The sequence below is a fragment of the Desmodus rotundus genome, chromosome 9 (assembly GCF_022682495.2).
Source record: "Desmodus rotundus isolate HL8 chromosome 9, HLdesRot8A.1, whole genome shotgun sequence".
In the NCBI taxonomy this organism is placed as follows: Eukaryota; Metazoa; Chordata; class Mammalia; order Chiroptera; family Phyllostomidae; genus Desmodus; species Desmodus rotundus.
Genome location: NC_071395.1, coordinates 27,508,179 through 27,529,493, shown reverse-complemented (window position 1 = coordinate 27,529,493; position 21,315 = coordinate 27,508,179). Strand labels below are relative to the sequence as shown.

At 37.9% G+C, this 21,315-nt stretch overlaps 1 protein-coding gene across 8 annotated transcripts in view; it reads right to left on the bottom strand.

Annotated features, from left to right (window-relative positions):
- Nucleotides 1-19,275, bottom strand: part of ASIC5 (acid sensing ion channel subunit family member 5) — a 28,898-nt gene extending 9,623 nt beyond the window's left edge. For 3 of the 8 annotated variants that reach the window (XM_045202539.2, XM_053911238.2, XM_024569273.3), the window contains exons 1-7: nucleotides 18,406-19,263; nucleotides 14,814-14,925; nucleotides 12,038-12,344; nucleotides 7,001-7,238; nucleotides 4,986-5,111; nucleotides 3,148-3,297; nucleotides 2,066-2,213 (exon numbers count right to left, since the gene is read on the bottom strand). In XM_045202539.2, coding sequence (XP_045058474.2) covers nucleotides 2,066-2,213; nucleotides 3,148-3,297; nucleotides 4,986-5,111; nucleotides 7,001-7,238; nucleotides 12,038-12,344; nucleotides 14,814-14,853 — 1,009 coding nt within the window. In that variant the 5' untranslated portion in view covers nucleotides 14,854-14,925; nucleotides 18,406-19,263. Of the gene's footprint in view, nucleotides 1-2,065; nucleotides 2,214-3,147; nucleotides 3,298-4,985; nucleotides 5,112-7,000; nucleotides 7,239-12,037; nucleotides 12,345-14,813; nucleotides 14,926-18,405 lie in introns of all 8 variants that reach the window. The other 5 variants (XM_045202537.2, XM_045202536.2, XM_045202538.3 and 2 more) reach the window with 5 other exon arrangements.
- Nucleotides 19,276-21,315: the final 2,040 nt, after the last annotated feature.

Below are 21,315 nucleotides of genomic sequence, written 5' to 3'. Positions count from 1 at the left end.
TTCAGAATGTGGCTTGCCTGAGCAGTTGGAGGAGGGGGATTCACGGCTCCTTCTCTTCACTCTCCTGGTCCCTCTATCCATTGATTTATGTATGTGTGCATATGTGTATGTGCATGATTAAACCAAACACATACACCCCTCACCTAGCAGGCTGCCTTTCAAGTGGTAAGATGGGACAGGCAAGTACCAATATTTGTTAAGCATGTGCTGTGGGCCTTGAGACAGATTGTAAAATCAGGGTGCATCAGAGCTGCTATAATCTCAGGCTGATTCTCAAGCCTTAATCTTTGCATTTTAGTACACTGTTTATTGCTATAACCTACGTGGTCGCTGAGGTTAGCTTCAATGTTTAGTCAGTAGTCCTGAGAATAACCAAAAGAGTTGGTACACTTACAACTTGGGGATAAATTCAGGGCTAACCATCAGGAAGTTCTCTTTGTGAAGGAATTGAAAGAATTACAAACAAAAGAGAAAGAAACTACCTCCAACATTAAAGAAAAAAACACTTTCCAAAGTGTGCCTTACTTCTTGCAGTGATATTTCTCCCATTACAGGGAACAATAAAATTCTGGGAACAATCCTTACCTGTAAAGTGGGTTTCGAGGACTGCCTCAACAAATTGATAGTGGAATTACTTTAGCTATTTTGTGTAATGTCTGTAAGTCTCAAATGTTCCTCATCTATACACAGACTTAAGAAGAATATATGAAGATCAAACCAAATAAAAATAGTATCCTGAAAGCACCTGGTATATCCTAAAGTTCGTGCACATCCCATGCTTTGTGTTTTATATTTCACCTGGTCTAGTTTCCGGTTTATACCAGTTATTCAGTTTGCAAGAAGTAATACTTTTTAATATTACAAACATTACTTTCCATCTATCAATTCAGACTTTTTTCCAGTAACTTTGAAAAGATCAGAGCCAGAGCTAACAGTTCTGTAACAGTTTTTGGAGGGCTCAGAAACCATTAATCAGAATTTTAGGAACAAGGAAGTGATGATTCTAAAAATTTTTAAGAAGTAGTTTGCCAAGTAGAGACCACTGTTATAAAAGCAGAGACACCATTAGTGTAGTGTAGTGTAGAGTGTGTGTGCATGTGTGTGTGTGTGTGTGTGTGTGAAAGGCCATAGTGGCAAACTTATACAGCCAAAGTTCTTGTGCTTTTAATGCACACTACATTTCTTTATAAATAGGCTGGAGAACAAGAATGAAGGACATCTGAATAAAAATAGCCAACACTTATATAGAATATATTCTGTGCCTGCCACTTATTAATTTATTCTATTAATTAATTAATTAGTTATTTTATAGAGAGGGATAGGGAGGGAGAAGGGGACGGACAGAAGCATTGATGTGAGTGAGAAATATCCATCGGTTGCCTCTTGTACGTTCCTGGACTGACCTAACCCGCGACCCAGGCATGGAATAGAACCAGTGACCTTTGGTTTTGCAGAACTACACCCAACCGAGTCATACAGGTTGGAGGCCATCCCAGGGGCTCTTTAAACCACTTACATATTTGTTTCATCCTTATCACAACCCTGTAAGGTAAGGCATTATTGTTTTCTCTCCATTGCACAGGAAACACATGAAGGTTAGGTAGCAAGGTCACACAGGTGAGAAGTTGTGGAGCTGAGATGAGCAGCCTGGGTCGGAGTCGGCCCTTCTCCACCCTGCTCTTCTGCCTCATGCAGCACTTACCTCAAATATCTGGGGCTCTGGAAATGTTTCAAATTGTGTGCAAAGAGAGCATGGAATTTCTTTTCTAGCCACAAAGTAAAGAGTTTCCCCATAGTGAAATATGCAGGGTCAGTAAAATTTATATAGATGATCTAATTTTCTCTCACACTAAGAAAACTGTAATGAACAGTTTCAGATGTATGACGGCACCCAATTTTATATTTTGAAAACACGAATTAGCCACTGGCCCTAATAACACATTTTTCTTTATTTTCCAGAAATCTCTGCTGTGACTCCTTGAATTAAGATCTGTCAGTTGAGGTTGTATTTGTCAAGTGGCAGTAAATAAAAGTGAATAAGGGGAAGGTTCCATCCTTTACTGACCAGGGAGCAGAAAAGGCAAGCATCCACACTGCTTCTCTATGTGCCGCGCTTTACACTCCTTCAAGCAACCAGAAGTGCTGTAGGTGCCAAAATTCTGCAGCTTGATGTTAGGGTTGCATTCTCCCCAAGGGTATTCTTGACGAACTGTCTTAAGACAAAGTAAACACCTGGTTCAGGAGATTTTTCTGAGCCGCTCCACCCCTTTACACTCCAAAAAGAGAGGCTGATACACATTTTTACTTTTCTCTCAAACCGTTTTGATTTTTTTTTTTACTTGACTACATTAGCCTCTTTTGGCTACTCTATCAACCTGAAAAATCTCTGAAGGTAAGAACAATAGTGGTCTTTTAATGAGTATCCCAAATGCTCTGTACCTGTAGTAAGTTAATAAAATCAGACAGACTGGTATACACATTGATTCATATAAAAATATTATCACTTATGGAAATAATGTTAGTATATTAATCAACTTACCCACAAAAGTTACCAAAATTACACCAAATTTTTTTATTGAGCACCTATTAGGTACCAGACAATAAGGTAAGTGCTTTCTTTATGTGAGTTCAATTAAACTTCATAGTAACTGTGAAAAAGGAAATGTTACCTGCCCCTAGACACCCCCCTCTCGCAGCGTACAGAGAAGAGAAGGAAATTGAGGAAGTTAATTAAAGAAGTTACAGAGCAAATGGCTGGCAAATGGAAACCCAGCAGACATGTCTGACTCCAGCATTTCTGCATTCCAAACTTATTTTTCTCCTTCACAAAGTGTCCCATTGAGAAAACGCACAGTTCAGCAGGTGTCTTCTCGTGCTCACGGAGCCTTTCCCACTCGAATGAGTTTTAAAGTTACCTTGGATTTGCTATGCTTGCCAGCTTCACTTACATTGTATACATGAATTCATTGTTTTTGCTAAATGTGTGCCTATTAATAAAGGAAAGCATCTAAAATGAAACTGTGGGATTTCAGTGGTATTCTAAAGACATAGAATAAAGGGGTTTCCAGTGAAAAATATTATTTACGCATATATGCATTCACTCCTCCCTTTGAATTCCCTCAGAATACACGTTTTGCTAATATTTACCTTCACTTGGTGGATTGTTACCCATGCGTGCATCCCCACAGGTGATGACAAACCTAAACCATCAAACTGTGGCACCTTCTCTGGTGAATGGATAACAAAGATGATCCCGGCATCAACAAAACCTAGGGTGGGGTCATCAGTGAATTCCTCCTGAAACAAAATACACCCACCCACCCCCATCTACAAGTTTATATCAATTTCACACAATTTTGAGGTTTAGTTTTATCACATGATAGAACTTGACTTACTTGAGATCAAATATTTCTTATCCCTCTTTAATCTCTTTTTATAGACAACCTATGGCAATGAAATGCCTTAGGCATACTTTTCAGGGTCAGGTGACATGTTAAGGCTTTCGTGGCTTTGTATGGACCACTTTCACTTGAGATGAAGGCCACACATAGCACATATTTTAGTCACCTAATTTCCCCTGGCTCTCTCTTTACCTGTGGCCTCTGAGTTGCTCTCTCCTTGGCTGTTCTCTTTGCCTCATTTGTTTCAGAAAATTAGTTGGCATTCTTTTTCTCTTTGTAATTAAAATCTCTGCCTCACTTCAAATTCATTTTCCTGGAAGCGTGAAGATGTACCATGTTGTTTAACCCAGTGCTCTTCTTTTATCAGTCTTATGTCTGATGAAGACATGTAAGACTAAAGGTCTGGAGACTTTGTTAGTTTTAATTTCAGGCTATAAGGAGAAGGAATGGATGTAGAAATACGATGATCTTTCTTTTGAATGGGTCAACTGCATTATGGAATTGCATTTAATAAACATGGTTAATCTTCCATTTGTAACTTAGAACGCTGTTTCTCTGGGGACTGTTACGACCCTGTAAGAAACACTTAACTGGCTAACGTGGAGAAATATTTCAGAGCCATTTTCTAATGGAATGTTGTATTGCATTTGCAGGTTTTAACTGCATTCTAAGAGTACTTAGGGAATTCTAGCTTGTAAAATTTATATTATATTTGAAGTGACCATATGGTTAATATTTGAATGTCTTGAAAACATTAATCAAATAGATATTCAAGCAGGGGTATATGCACTGTACTGTACCCTGTTGTGTTTAAATGTAAAGAAAAGTACTTTGAATGCAATGCAAGAGGAAGTTATGAAACATACTTGAAGAGAAATTCCTTGAAAGTAGCCAATGGTCTCATTCACCTGGATTGGGAGGTGGGGTAATTTAATGGTATTTGGGAGAGACTAAGTTTACTTCTTATCTTTGTCATTAATTATGTGATTTTAGATAGTTAATTCATCAGCATTTCAGCATATTCATTTATAAAAACACAATAATGGAGTCGAATACCTCTAAGTGTTTAATACTAAATTAGTTGTGCAAGATAAGAAGGTGAGGAGTTAACCTGGGTGAGAGCTCCCTCAGGTGCTCTTGAAGGTAGCACCGCTGCATTTCTTAGGGGTCTGGACATCTAAAACCTAAATATTTAGAACTTTCTAGACAATTTACACAGTTACAGAAATTAGGCTTAGTTACATGTAAGTCTAAATTTTTTAAATACATAGCATGATCTTTAATTAACTATACATTTTGAGCTAGAATTTTTTTAATTTTGTGGTGTGACCATTTCCTGGAGTCACGGTAATAGTATTCAGTGGTATAGCTAAAAATGTGCAGGTTGTGTCTCTAAAGTTTGTCTTTTACATCTCTAAGTAAATAGTTGCCTCCTTAGGCCTCTAAGCTAAGTTAACTGAAACAAAATTATATCCAGCTGGCAGAAACAGTTTGACAGGGCAGAATATCCTTACCGAGTCTTTGGAAACTCGCGTTTGTTACTGTGTGTCTTAAGCTCGGGCTGGGTTTAAGGGAATGCAATACCTGATTGACATTGAAGAGCAGGCTTAAGCCTCTGCCAGAGACACTCACTTTTCTTCTTGCTTTGATATTTTCACCATGATTAAAAGTAAAACAATTTCCATATTCTGTGAAGACATGTGCAAAATCCTTCAATATGAAAATGAACCAAATAAAACACAATCAGTTGGGTATTTGGGTTATTTCTAAAGTTTAAATTGCTATAACTTTTTCCTTTAATCACAGATGTCTAAATGAGAATGCAGAAATATCAGAAAGAATAGTCGAATGATTTATGCTTATATTCAATGAGCGTTTTCATTAATTTGTAGGATTCATTAGTCAATTTGTATGTGATTATCTAATTAAGACAGCTTTGTATATAATTTAACATATTCTAAAACATTTAAAAATTATTTGTTTTGTATTTACTAAGGATTCATGAAAACATATATTTTACCTATGGAGAACCTCCTCGGCATCCTTTTTTAAGGGACCACCCCTCCCCACCATGCGTGGTCACAGTAGGGCAGCTGTCACATGGCTCTGCTCCTTTGACCCTCCTCCTACAACCACCTCCACTATGGGGAAGCACATATGACCCAAGCCAGGCCAATCTTTATTTTTTTTATCCTCACTGGAGGAGGACGTGCTTAGAGAGGGGGAGGGAGGGAGAGCGAAGGGGAGAGAAATACAGATGAGAGAGAGAAATACCCATCAGCTGCTTCTGGCACACGTCTGACCAGGGACCAAACCCACAACCCAGGCATGTGCCCTGACCAGAATCGAACCCCACTATCCTTAGGTCTACAGGACGATGCTCCAACCAACTCAGTCACACCAACCTGGGCAATGGGCCAATCTTAATACCCCACGGCCTCATGTCAGAGATTGGTTCAGGAATTAAGATGTTTCCCAAGTAGAGCTAACTCGAGTCTTCCATGGGATTAGTAAGGGGACAGAGGACTGAAAGACATTGGTAACTATGATAATTAGGGGCTAGAGCTGTCAGCAGCCACCCTGGCTCTGTGCGAGGAGGACTCGTGCGGAAAGAAGCCAACCGGAGTCATGAGATGCAAACCGAAAGAGAATGTTAGTGACAGGGTCAGAGTCCTTTGCTGCGCCTCTCCGAAGCCAGTTCCACTCTGAGAGCTAGCTCCCACTTAACTAACTCAATTCATTCCTTTTACTCCTCAACTTGTCAGAGATGGGTTTCTACAATTTGTAACTGAAAAAGGTCATGTCTCATACAAAGTTCCTTGGTGATAAATTTAAATATATTTGTAAAGAAAAAGCAATACAGGAGAGCTTCTTCTCTAAGTTGAGTTCAGAGCAGGGCTTCACCTCTGTCAGAAGTCCCTCAGGCACTGCTTTTCTGTTTACTGTGGGCTAAGGAAGCCTACACAAAGACAAGGAATTGTGTCCCAGACCATGAAGCTGTGAATCCCCTAACAACACACAACTCGGAATTGCCCATATGGGAAGTAAGGTGTTGAATTGCCTGCATCTCCTTTTGCTAACAGATTCCAGGTATGTCAATCATTTTATCTTAAATGTAGATTAGTGACACAAAGAAGAACAAGATGTTGTGAGTGATTCGAGAAATACATATAATTTTTATAGTCAAATGCTGGGGCCTTCTCATTTTCTATAACCTCTAGTGCAATACCACAAGCATAAAAACAGAATGTTCATTGCTTGGTGATAATAAAAATGCTATCTTAGAATATATTATTTTGGTGATAAATGGGAAAAATTAAAATATCCTCTTATGCTAAATTTGTTTTTCTTTTGATAGTATGATCCTGCAAGAAAGGTAACCAAAGATTTCTATTCTCTATCTTTTCTTATCTAATTATTTGAAAAAGAAAATATGTCATATATATATTCCACATCCCCTGATCTCATAAGGCTGACCTAATGAAAAGTAATTTTTTAGAAAATTTAGATTACCCATGGGAACAAACTTTATGTCATTGTGAAACAGTATAATAAACTAGCTTGTTATATTGATGATATTCAAAGAAACAAATCATTACCTGGGAGCTACACGGCTTTCCAAAGAAGTCACAAGCCAACAAAGTGCTATTGTTGAGATAAAAGCCATTTTTCTTGACAAACTCTGTAATGCTGAAGTTTTGTTGACTTTCGAGAAAATCAATAGCCTCTTTGAAACCAGTGGAATTGGCACTGATTTCCTGGAAATGGAGGACTTTGGATACAATATTCCATAAGATGAAAATAGAACCAAACTTGGTCACAGCATCAGTTTGGAACCTGTCAGTAGAAATGAAGACAATATTTAGAATAATGAAAACTTGTTATTATCTAGAGGACAGAGACGAAACATCTGGCCCCTCTCAGCTTCTCCAGCTTCTCTCCTATACTTTCCTTCATTCACAATACAGTCAAACAAAATTGCAGTCCTAAGAGGTCTTTGTCACATCCTGCAATTTACCTTGTATTTGCACATATAGTTTCATTTACCTAGAATACCTTCCAGATCTTGATATGGATCATCTTGATGGGTATTCAAGACCTAATATGAAAGGAGAGGCAGACATGTGTAGTTGTTAGGAATACAGACTTTGAAGCCAGATGTCCTTTGTCATCGTGGTGGCTTCGTACTGGGTTTGCATGGCTATGCTGGAGCTGTATTTCCCAACACCCCCTTCCTTGGATCTGTGTGATTACAGTCTGAAGCTCATTGTTGGCCAGAAGCTATGGTCACTCACACTCACTAAACTTGTGACATGGGACAACAGCCAGGATGACATTTCCTTCAGCTCCTGTTCAGTTCCTTCCTTTGGTTTCTTCAAATGCTGGGTCAATGACAGTGCAACCTGGAAAATGTGCCAGCTTATCTGGTAGGTCACCATCCAGGTGGGTGGTAGGGAAAAGGAGGAACCCACATTTCCAGCTTATATCCATGTCTTTCATATTTATCTTTCTTTCTGGCTGCTGACCTTGCTGACTTCAGGCCCAGCCCCTGTGATTCAGGGGGCCTTAATCCCTATAATACTACCCTTGTTTTATGTCACTCATACTGATTCTGTTTCTGTGATGGAGCCATGATTGTTATAGCCACTCAACGGTGTGACATTGGCAAACTTCAACTCACTGTGACCTTTCTAAAGTCAGTATATGCTAGTATCACCTAGCTCAGGGGGTTATTTTCATGAGTAAGTTATCTTTCCTAAGCCATTGAGAAGAGCACCTGAAAGGTATTGAATGTTAGGTAAACATTCATTAAATAAGTACTTCATTATTGCAAAGTGTTTTCCTGACAGTCAAAGCAGAAGTAATCTATGTGCTCTAACTACTATAAGTAATTTGTAATTCTCCTGTTTTGCTGAGCAATTTCTGCCTTGTCTTATGTATGGTTCTTTAATTTCATGCCCTATATTCCTTTCAAAATGTGATTAGTGTTTTGGTGCTAAAAATCTTGAAACTGAATGAACTTTCTTCAAATTGACTGCTAGAAGGCATGGAATGAAATGTGTTGCCCACTCGTAATAAGTGTACAGGGCCATGTGGCTAGTGTATAACCTCACTCCTGTCCCAGATTTTATACTTTATTTTCACTTTCTTCTATATTATCTTTTATGTAATTTTTTCTTTCTCAGACAAGGCACATTAGATCCTTTCTCAGGAAAGGTAGGGCATACACAAAACCAAACCAAAAATGGGGGGGGGGAACCCCAAACAAATATCATACAGTCTTTCAGAGATTAAAAAAGACAAACTACTGTTACAAGCAGTCTCTAACATAACACTTTAGCTAACCAGGTTTGGGTTTTGCAAGGCCTGTCTGAAAACCACCAGCCCAGGTTCTAGAACCTTATAAATAACTTCCTCTGACTTTGCCTTTTTTTATTGAGGCTCTCAAGCCTCCATCCGGGGGGAATTCTACCTGACTACAGTATATCTGACAACTTTGCTTTGCTTTTCAGAAGTGTTCCTAGTGATTTTTTGAGGAGTTAAGAGTCTACATTAGCAACAGATGTTGGTGTGAAGAACAGTGCTAGCCACAAATTGAGCAATGGACCTTTAGTCTACTTTGGCTTTCTCCCTCTCATTGACTCACAGGGTCTGTTCCAAAGTCCTGTGACCTTGGAATCCCACACAGACTGAGTCAACACTGCTCACACAACATTCACTCGATTCTTTTCAAGATGATTATGTAGAGAAATAAAGGAATTACTACATGTGTAGGAGGTATGAATACGATAAATAAAAAGGTTAAAGGGGGGGTGCATTTAAAAATATCTTTAAAAATGTTTTTTATTACACTAATAATAGTTGAGTCCATCATGGTAATTTAAGTAGATGATTTCAACTTAATAAATAAAATCTAACAATATTTGGAACAAAGGAAGTGAAAATTTTTGTGAGGTGTATTGTTCAGTATAAAACCAAAATGTTTTGCTTCTGAGTTTATTTTCAACTTCAATTCAAACTTCAAACTTCTTCCAAGAATATTCTTTTAGAAATCTTTCTTAGTTATAGTTTGCTTTATTTAACATACTGGTAAGAAGTTAGTAACAGAAAATAATAATAAAAGTACATTGATTTATTTGAACAACTTAATAACTGATAACCAATTAGTAAAGCAGTCTTTTTTTATGTATATTAATGTCTCTAACTACACTTCCCCAAATTATGTGACCCAAATGAATATTAAGACCTATTGATGCCTAACTCAGTCCTTCATTGAGCCCCACTAAAACAAATCTAAGTCTAGCATGTATTAACAAGAAATTTATATTTTTAAAATACTTTTATGGAGAGGGGAATGTGAAAGAAGGTCTGCTGTTTGCACTTTCCTATGAACTGATTTTAACATCTTATAGTTCTCTCACTAACCAATAAAAACTTTGACCCATTTATTTTATATTTGTCTGAGAGTCATGATTTTGTCTTTTTTTAAAAGTCTTTTAATACACTTTTGCATTTAAATGCAGATTTATAATAGACAAAGAAGTACAGTGTTTATGTAAAGATGAAGAAACAGAACTTGAGTTACTTGTTTTAAAATAATGGGTAAAATAAAATCAGTACTCGCTACATCCAGTCATTTTCTCTGATAGTAGTAGAAGAAAACAGGTTTCAGGAGTGTTTTTAGCACATATAATGGAAACGTATGTTGAACTTCATGGTAAAGATATTTTAGTGGAAATTTTTGACACAGACATTTGAAAATCGCTCCAAGTGTTAAACTTTTTCTTTCAATTTTGTTTTGCATTGGCATTTTTGTTTTATATTTATTAATTCTTATCATTTTTATTGGAATTAATACATAGAGGTCATTATCATTTGTTTATTTTCGTGATTGTTACTGAAAATAATCTTGTCTTATAGAGTAGGGGGCTATTTACAAATGGTCCACTCTGAGTTTCATGCACACTGGCGAGGCCCTTGGTACCATGGCAAAACGGAAACACTTCCTAATAATGTGAAGTCTCTGGCAAAATTTCCTCATCTCGGGGATCTATTCCTGCTGTCAAGACATATCAGCACAAGGAGTGTGATACAGGGGCCTGTAAACAGTCTTTCCAGTCCCTGGATGGTAACTTAAGCAAATTGCTTTGTTAATCAAACCTTGCTTGCTCTCTGTGCATTCTAAGGCAATGCCCTTCAGAACAATGGTCTTCACACTGGGATGGGCATGTGCCTGAGGGTACCCATGAACAAAGAATTTTAAGCGAATTTCTAGATCCTCTATTCTTAAGAAAGAACCTGCATTCACAAGATTTATTCTACCATTTATGAGAGAGTTTTTACCTTTCACCCATTACAAAGCTTAGCATATAATGCATGCTGGTGTGTAACAACCTCAGGCCTCTAAACAGAGGCATAATTAAATTGTAGCCTGACTCAGGGAAACCTTGATTAATTCTTAGATACCTGCACCAATCTTTACTTTTGTTAGAACACGTGCAATTTAAAACAGTATGAGGCAATAGTATTGAAAATCTTTTGGAGGGGCTTGATTTGTTTTTACTTTTGGGGACCTTGGTACATGTCTTGAATTCTTGTAAAACTTGCTATAATATCTACTTTATATTGAGCACCTGTCCAAAGAATGCTTCAGGAATGAGACCAAGTGATACATGTTACCTCATCTAATGTAACAGCAAACATGTGAACTAGATAATATATTATCATTTTATACATACAAAAAATTGAAGCTAAGAAGGTAAGTGATTTGTCCATGGCCAAACAGCTGATAGGGAGTGGGTGAATCTTAAGGAATCCCCACCCTTACCCCACCTCCACACCCCCTGCCAGGTGAAAATTTTATGTGTGATCTTTTAGGCTTCCCCTTGGCCAGTTGCAGGGTGTTGCCTGGAAGGCCTCCTGGGGAGATGCTTTTTCCACAGCAGACTTGGTACATGGTTGGGAAATTGCAGTTTTCTGGAAGAAGTTGTAGTCAAGGACCTAAGACAGTGACAACACAGTATTAAGCCAACTGTCTTGGCCATGTGTGACTGAACAGATTATACATCCATGAAGAGAGCCCTGCCGCTATTTCATTACATATCTCGCCATATACACATCAGAGCATTTTGTGTGTCTAAACTTTTGCATAGTAGTTCTCTCTTCAAGTTATTCCTCGTCTCCACCTAGAAGGTGCCCAGTCATCCTTCAATAGTCAGACTTCATGACCCCCCAGAAGGAGACAGTTGTCTGCTGTGCCCTCAGAATACCTTTAGAGAATTGTACAATCACCATACATACATGCACTGTGATTGCATGCTTCTCTCTTTTTTACTAATTAAACTTTTAAAGTGCAAGAATCGAGACATTTACATCTATTTAAAGACAGGTTTCTTTTGCAATGCATAAGGTGTAAATATGGAAGGAAGAAAGGAAGAAAGAAAAGAAGAAAACTAAATGAAAGAAAAAATCAATAAGCTTTTTTTTGCTCCCTAAATTTATGTGTTTAAGTACAATTTAAGAACTTAGATTGTTTCCCATGTTAAATAATGCATAATAAAACTCAATTTCAGTTGTCCAAGAAAGGATGTCCTACCAAAGTTACAGAGACTTATTATTAAAAGAGTGATTTTTACCTGTTCAAATTACAAAATGTCACAGCTGGGAACTCTATCTTTTCCACATACTGAACCGCTATAGACGTTGTGGTCGGCCACGAGAAGTAGTTGACCAAGCGACTGTAGATCTGCCAAACCACCAGGGAGACTGAGCTCAAGACCACCGCCAACCACATCGCCTTGCGAATTTTGCTCCGGTTCCGAACAATATTATGTACCCCATGAAAGGAAGTGGAGATGGCAAAGTCATGGTCAAACTTCTTTCGGTCAGTGGGAGATGGCAGTGGTTTCTTTGAAAGGCAGAGCTTTATTCTTTCCAAGAGTCCTAAAGATGTTGTCCATAAAATAAATTTAAAAAGTAATGACTTAGGAAACTTTAATACTCTCTGTAAAAAAGGCAATTCTCATAAATTTAAACAGGTTAGTCTTTTTAGTTACAATGCATAAATTTCGTCTTGAGTTGCATGGTCTATTCAGGAATCAAGAGGTAGCAGTGATGACTGCATGGGTCTAAGGGGAATTAAAGCCTTGAAGTATTGGAGTGAAGCTACTTCTACAATGCTTCTTGTTAATGCAAATGTACAAGTGCCATCATAGTATTTACATGTTGTTCCTCCCTATTTCTAAATCAACCCACCTCCAACAGGTTGCTTACAGCACATAATCTTTAACAAAGTAGCTCTAATTTTTAGAATACTCTTTCTCTCCAAAGAATCGCAAAGTCCCTTGGATGCCATGAATAAAACCAGACTGATTCTTCTGAGAGCCCTAAGTGGAGCTGAAACAGTCTGTGTCCTATGGGGGCGTATTGTATGGTTGAATGAAGCGCCCATAGATTCATATGCTTTCATACCCAACTATTTTACTTCAGTGGGTTGTTTAGTTAGAATGTTTAAAGTTGCATTAGTTAAGCAATCTATTTTCTACTTCTTTAGAAAGTGAATGCATCCTTTCAAGCTTATCAGTAACCAATCAAATCGTACTTATTGATATTGATTGATAAGAACTCAGTAAACGTGACCCTAAACATTTCATGGCAACATATAACATACTGAAAATTCTCTTTTGGTTTAATTTGATTTGATTTTTCTGTAGAAGATGTACAGATTTCTTCGTCTGAGAGAAAGCTTCAATATGGTTGAGAGGATGAGATGGCCTTAGGGATGGAAAGACCTGGTTTCTGGTCCAGGCCTCACCTCTCGTGATCTGTGGGACTTTAGCCAAGTTTCTTAAACTTTCTAATACTTTGTTCCTGCCTGTCCCATGGGAGCAATAGTCCCTGCCACATGAGCTCGTTGTGAGTGTTTAATAACACCTGAGAATGACGTGGCACGTTACCTGGACCACGTATGGTAAGCCCTCAGTACTAGCTACTTTTGTCATTCGGTAAACTTAGTTGTAATGTGGTGAATGATAAAATATTAATTTTTTGAAACACTAACATTTTCATTTAAGAAATAAGTTCTTAATGGTCTCACAAATGCTTATAATTAGGTTGAATTAACTTTTATATCACTTGCTTTAATTCAGCGAGTATTATTTTTGTCAACTGATCAGCATTAGTATGCTACTAATAGGTTTCAAGTGTTACTCATCACTGAATCATTATTAATACTTCATAAGTCTCTAATCAGTTAGCTAAGCTTAAGTCATGGTATATAATAATACATATATGAATATTTTCTAAGGAACTCTGAGCAGTTTGAATTTTGACTAAACTTTAGAGTAGCCTCATTTAGGTTTTTAACATCAAATTAGGATATATATATATATATATATACACATATACATATACATAGGTGTATATATAGTATAATCTATATATACTATATATATGTATCCTCATATAGTATATGTATAGCATATGTATACTATATATGTATACTATATACACATATATAGTATAACTGACATAGTTTCAAGGCAAAAATCAGAAAAGTTATTGTTATTAGCCATTAGCAAAATAAGTTTAATAATGGTCTTTTGTGCATTGTTACAAACACATACAGAGAAATGACTGGTAGAAGGACAACTCGGTCTCTGGGCATGTGGCTGTCTCCCTACTACAGGGACTGAAGCTATTAGGAAGGGAAGAGTAATGTGGGAACCAGCAACTGGCCCACAACTAGTTGCAAGCATTTCCCGTAAAAATACACATGTCTCAACTTCATCTGTCAAAAATTACCTCCTTTAATATAGATCTACATTTTGACAATTGCTTTGGCTGTACTGGAATATCCTCAGTTATTTGCTAGGCTTTTAAAAGAACTTTTAAAAACGTTATTTGAGATAAATAGCGAAGAAACAAGATGATGTATTCCTGGGAGGAAGATTAGGATTGGTTTAGTAAACAGCCCATCCGCCTAAAAATCAGGAAACGTCTTATTTTCCTGACTGCAGTATACACCATGGAATTACGGCAAATGGCCCTTGCATTGAATACTGATCTTTACAGAAACATTTTGAGGAACATCAAATAAATCTTGCTGTATTTTAAAAATAAAACTGGTAGGTACTTGATAAAAAGAAACCCCCTTCAAAAAAATACAACCACCACCCCAATAAAACAACTACAAAATGATTCCAGTTATATAGTAATATTTTAAAACTATTTTTGATGTCCTCATATAAATTATTCCCAAATAACCAAAACTATATTACTTGGGTTATATTCAAGTAAATATCGAAAAGCAAATTTCCCAAATTAAAGAAAAAGTCCCCCTTTCCCTTTGCTAATTTCTAGCCTTTGGAAATGAAAACCGTGACCGTTCTGAGGACTTTACTCTTTACCCACCTTCTTCAGCATAGACTTTTGATTTCTCAGTCTGCTCCATTTGTGATTTCAGTAACAGGAGTCCTTGGGGTATATCCAGGTTTCACCAATAACCATGTTCCTTCTGTGGGCTCTGCATTAAATACAGCAGTTGAGGTTGTAAACACGTGGGGGCAATTTAAATGTTTGTGTTGCTATGTGTTGCCTCACAAAGCATATAATTGGCAAACCAAGAATACTGGCAGAGCCAGCTATGTGCATTTATGAACTGAGGAGTGACATTTTATCATAGAGTAAAACCCCCAACATAGAATTAGGAAACCGTTTTCACAGAATTAGAGGCCATCCTTCCAAATACTGTGGTTTTCTAGTGCCCCTGACCTGGCTAGCAGACACTAATGGACCCACCTGGCAAAGTCTCCTAAGCCTTTATTCTACCTCTCTCTGTATACAAGTTTGAATCCAAATGCAGTTGGAATGAAATCTTGGGCGTAAAGATGTCTTTTCCTAGTGCAAGATTTTTAGTAACAGATGAAGCAGTTTCAAAACAGAAATAGTAGTCAATAAAAATGACAAAAAAAAACCCCACCAGAAAACAGCTCCATAAGAAGAAATGATTGATAACCGCATATAAATTCAATAAAGCACAAAGGCCACGTATGTGTTCATTTGACACTTTTTGAGAAATTACTAGAATTTTTATATTAAATTATAAACTGGAGAATCTGCGCGATTGTGTGTTAACAACACCATCTGCTGACCAAAGTCAGGAATTGCATGCATTCCTATTTCAGCTTAAGAGTTTACCAGGGTGGTTTTATAAGTATATAGCCACTAACCCTTCCTAAGTATATTTTACATGTAGTTTCTTGGTAATTCAGTGTTATAAATTGAAACTAATCTTGTATGGAGGCACACTAAGACATTTCAAGGATTTAAATGCAAGAAGAGTCGGATCCAAACTGTGTTTCTGGCAGATGGAATAAGTTAATGTTACTTGCTTAGTTGGCTAAAGCTTTTTCTTACTGTTTATGGAGAAGACAATATTATGGAAGATGTATATTTTGGGTAAGAGTGCTTCCACAGTTGTTTGTACTTTCTAAAAATACTTCTTTATTCTCCTTTTTTCTCCTTCAGTCTCAGGAATTGGGGATGGTAAAGATAGGTTTTAAATGTCTTTTAGAGCTGCATTTCTGGTTTTGCAAAAACTTGAAAGATAAAGACAAGTCCTCTGAATTTCCCAAATGATGTCATACCCTGACCTGCTTGTCCAGTTCCACTCAACCTTCCTTCCCTCTGGGTACACAGTTTTACTTTAGGTTCCTCTTATTTGCTTAATTTTTCTTTAGGCTTTTGCAACAAATCTTTCCATAAAGCTATAAAAATTATTTTCTTCAGTATATCTAATTAATAAATCCATAAAGGATGGATTTATATGCCTCCTGCTTTACAATATTAGGTAGGGAGCACTCCCCAGTGAGACATGTACAATACAGTCAGGTAAATCAGGTGAAAGAGCCTTGGCCACTTCATACAAAGCCTGTTCCAAATATACGACTTTGCCCATAGACTTTTACCTTAATTCCACCAACTCTTACGTTTCTATCTATAGCCTCCATTTTGCCAACGGGTTTCGGTTTTACAACTCTGGGTAAAAAATTGTTCTTGGCCAGACATAATATCCATTCCTATAAAACATTCAGGAAAAGGCAACATAACATCTTAACATAAAGCTTGTATAAACATTCCAATTTTTATAATTTTATCAATCTTCACATGTTTATATATGTTTCAAATCAAATTATAGCCTGAGTCAGTTCTTCACCAATGGGTTTTGGTACCTCAGTTCATTGGAATGCCCATATCAAGGAGTTTTGGACATTTTTCTTTCTTTCTTATTGCCTGACCATTTTACCACTCTTGTGGGTAAAAATGAACAAACAAACAAAAAGGCTCTGGCTGTCCAGCCAGAGTTCAGGCTTCAAGCCAAGGGACATAGATTTTGGTCAATCTTTAATTTAATAAACTGGCCTAACCACTGACCTAAGAGCTTGCTGGTCAGTTTTCTCATTGTAAGCTCTGCCTTCCCTTCCAGCTTTTTGAATTTCTCCAAGCCAGTGTAAGCAGAGCAGACTTGGGGCCCTTCAATGTTGGCAGACCCACAGGGGGCCATTTTGGCTCATACAGCCTTCAGTAGTGCTGTTAAAATTTTTGTTTTAACCGCATAAATGTCCCTTTTATTTATCTACCTGCCCCTGTTTTTTAAATAACCATCTAGATATTTTCACCCTGCTGGGATGAGTACTGTGACTCTTCTTGTTTCACCCTCATCAATATTTAAAACAAGGTGTATCATTCTATTACATTTGATTTGGAAGCCCTTGCTTTTGAGTGAACTTTTAGTGATCGAGTCTAACTGGAGCATTGCTCGTAATAACCATTATAGTTTCCTTGAGGACTGGTAACACTGTAGTGGTACACTAGCCATAAATGGGGTTCAGCCCATATTTCTGCTGGTCGTGTTGTGGGACTTTGAACCTGACAATTACCAAGCTCAGTTCTTAGGACATGAAAATTTAGGTTGTCTTTTAGTAAGATTTCACCATTCTATTTTCTTTTCCCCTTTTTCTCCTTAAGTGCAAGACAATTATACTTCTGATGTCCTGACCTTTTACAATATCTCCAAATGTTTGAAGGAAAATAAGAAGGGGTCTGAGTGGACTTTGATTTTTCTTCTCATTTTTGTCCTTCCATTTTTTTAAAGGAATCTTAATGGCTAGCCACTCTAACAAAGCTTGCTTTTCTTTCTTTCTTTCTTTCTTTCTTTCTTTCTTTCTTTCTTTCTTTCTTTCTTTCTTTCTTTCTTTCTTTCTTTCTTCCTTTTTCTTTCTCTCTTTCTCTCTTTCTTTCTCTTTCTTTCTTCTTTTCTTTATTTTCAATTTAGAAATTTTTCCAGTTCAAAGGATGCATCATCTGGCCTTAATGAGTAGAATCTTAATAGTGACTCAGACCAATAAGCCTTTTTATGACTTAACTACGGAAGCCAGAGGCATCCCCACAAGAGAGCGCTAAAAGGCGCAACCCTCCTGAGATAAAAGTTCACTCCCAGAGTTAGAAAGAGTCATTCCAAACACAGGAAAAGCATATGTTTTCCCACCTTTTGAATGGGCTGTTTAGATTCCTTAAGCTTAGGTCTACACCCCACCGGGATGCCTGCAAGATGCATATGCATACGTACCCTCTGATAGGTGGCAAACAAGAACAGAAGGTCCTGTGTTCATTATCTCTGAGAAGAAACGGATAGACACAGGAAACTCCTTTGAGAACTTGGCCCAGGCAGACAGAGAGCAAGGTGCATCCTGGTACGTGCTCCATCCGGATGATGAAGGCAAAAGAGAAAATATTCTCACTGGTCATAAGGCCAAACTCTCAGGACACATAACAAGATGAAAGAAGAGACAGCAGACAGAGAGGGAATCACAGAGTTAACAAAACCCATGAGTACCCATAACAAATAACCAAAAGTTGCTAAGCCCAAGAAACTAGTTTTATAAATAAATATTTTCTCCTTCTAATCTAAATCAAGAAGAGTAGGGGGGCAGGGGAGACTCACCAGTCTGCTTCCACCGAATTCTGCAGGGAGAGATCCGGAGTCTGACTTGGCAAGAATTCCCTCTCAGGCCGGCTAATGCTAGGGGTCTTTCCACTCCAGCAGCAGTGCCCAGCTGGTTCGACGTCCTGCTCACAGCACCCACTGCAGCGAGGAAACAATGTCCCTTTACCCCCAAGACTCCCTCAGCTTGTCTCATTGTCAAATGGTCATGCAACACCGCAGTAACAAGAGAAAATGACCAAATTTAATGACATGCGTATGCATGGAAACCCCACACATGGGAGAGATCCAGAGAGAGAAAAGGCAAATGAGGGATTTTGATGACGTTCTGAGCTGAGAACGAGGTGAGGTGCCTTGGGCCTTCAGAGGGGAGGCAGATCATTTCAGGACAATAGGAAGAGCAGATATTCAGTAATTAGAAGTTTGCCATGCTCTATGGATTGGTCATAAAATGTTATTTTTGGTGACCACTCTTATTATAGGCAAAGCCCCTAATGGAAATGTTTTCAGGGAGGGCTAAAAGTTTCTCATGAACACATAGAGTTTGAATTGGCTTCAACTCAAAATAATTTACATGCCAAAGTAGTACATTTTGGGGAGGCCTATTCTGAACCTCTATACAGGACAATGTTACATATCTGTGACATAATCATTCACAAATATATATTCAGTATACCATGGATATATCCTAATTATTTGTATATTCACAAAACCCATCCCCGCTGGTAGGCTTTGGAGAATATGCGAATGAGGTTTTAACTCCGATTCTCTGTCAGGGTCTGTGACTGGCTCCTTCTGTGGGAGGTTTCTCTTTGTCGCTCAGCTCCAGACACGGCACTAGCAAAACACAGTATTGAAAATGCCCCTGGCATTGCGGTAAGCCGGGGAAGGGCTTAACTTTTAAGCCCTGGAAATTGCAAAATTATGTGCCCACATAGTACATAACCTCTTGAGTAAAGGTTACCTAGACAGGGTCGAATTATCCAAACATTCTACCTGCAATTATATGACTGTCTGTGTTCTCAGCTTGGGTGTCTTATCTCTTTGTGCAATAGATCATTTGTGAAAATTTACGTGCTTTCCTATCAGTTAGAACAAAAATATCGATTTGCCATTATCTTCATACTTTTGGGAACTATTCTATTAGGGCAGTTTTATAAGTGGTTTGCCTAGTGCATCTTATAATAAAAAAAGAAAATCAAATAAGCAAGGAGACAAACAACTCAAAGATGGCAAAATTTCAAAACTGAACATTCAAGAGACACAAATCATGAGGGATAATATAATATACGTGGTTTAAAAATTTTTATCCACGTGGATTTTAGACAGCACAGTGGCATAAAATGTTGTCTCCAAAATTCACATCCACTCAGAACCCCTCAGAATCTATTTAAAAATAGAGTCTTGCCCTGGCTGGTGTGGCTCAGTGGATTGAGTGCCGGCCTGTGAACTAAAGGGTTGCTAGTTCGATTCCCAGTCTATGGCACATGCCTGGGTTGCGGGCCAGGTCCCCTATCCCCAGTAGGGGGCATGTGAGAGGCAACCACACATTGATGTTTCTGTCCCTCTCTTTCTCTCTCCTTTCCCCTCCCTAAAAATAAATAAATAAGTCTTAAAAATGTTTCTGTCTTTAAAAAATAAATTAAATAAATCAAAATAGAGTCTTTGGAGATGTAGGGTGGGCCCTAAGTCCAATGACCATTGTCTTAATAGAGAAAAGAGAAGATTTGGATACAGAAACATTCAAAGAGGAAGTCAGTATGAAGAAGGAGGCAGAGATTTGAACTGCTACAAACCAAGAAGCTCCAGGAACCACCAGAAGCTGGAAGAAGCAAAGGACTCTTTCCTGGAACCTTCGATGGGGACATTGTCTTGGTGGCACCATGATATAGAACTTCTGGAGAACTCTGAGAATAAATTTAGGTTGTTTTAAGCCAGCACATTTGGGGTAACTTGCCACGGCAGTCCCAGGAAATGAGCACGCACACACTGAAAAGAAATCAGATGAATTTTAACTGAGGAGTCATAAAAAGTTATGAGGTTCCTTGACAACTACAAGAATTTTAAGCCTGATGACACAGCCTAGCTTTTCTGTCTTTCAAAGGTGACCACTGGGGTTATATGTGAGGTGAAACTCTTTTGCAGCTCCATGGAAAAACAAATGGCAATGCAAGTGGATGCTAAGACAGGTAGATGATTTTAAATAAACATTATTACACTGTCAATAAATAATTCATCAATATCTATGTCACAGCACAAGGTCAAAATCTGTGTAATTTTTTCAGTAAATCAAGAACAATAATAAATATTTTATACTGCGCTTGGGTTTAGCAGTAAATTCCCAGGAGTAATTATTTTATTAAATAAAGATAGAATACCTAACGCAGTCGGAATGCTGCTTCCTGATGCTTAGATGCATCAATGAGCAAAACAAAGGCTCTTATTTTCATGGAGCTTCTAGCTCAGTAGGAGATGGCAATAAACCGAATGAGTAAAGTATCTAATGCATTAGACAATAACATGTGTTAGGGGATAAAAAGAAGTGAAACAATCAGGAGAGATCAATAGTCCTCATTCTGAGGAGATGGTGTGGATTATGGTAATCAGTAGGGTAATCAGTGTAGGCAATCTTGGGAAGATAAAATCTGAGCAAATTCAGTGTAGGCATACTTGAGAAGATGAAATATGAGCAAATTCTTGAAAGCAGTGAAGAAATTACTCAAGAGTAGAGAAACATCCGAGCCACTCTGCCTAGTGAGAGCCAAGGTTCTGAGTGGAAGGCACTTGTTTTGGAGGATGAAGAAAGAATCCAGTGTAGCTGCTCTGTAGCACTGGAGAGTAGAGAAGATTTGAAGGACAATGGGAAGGCATATAATACTGGGCTTGTGGGCCATTGTAAAGATTTTGTTT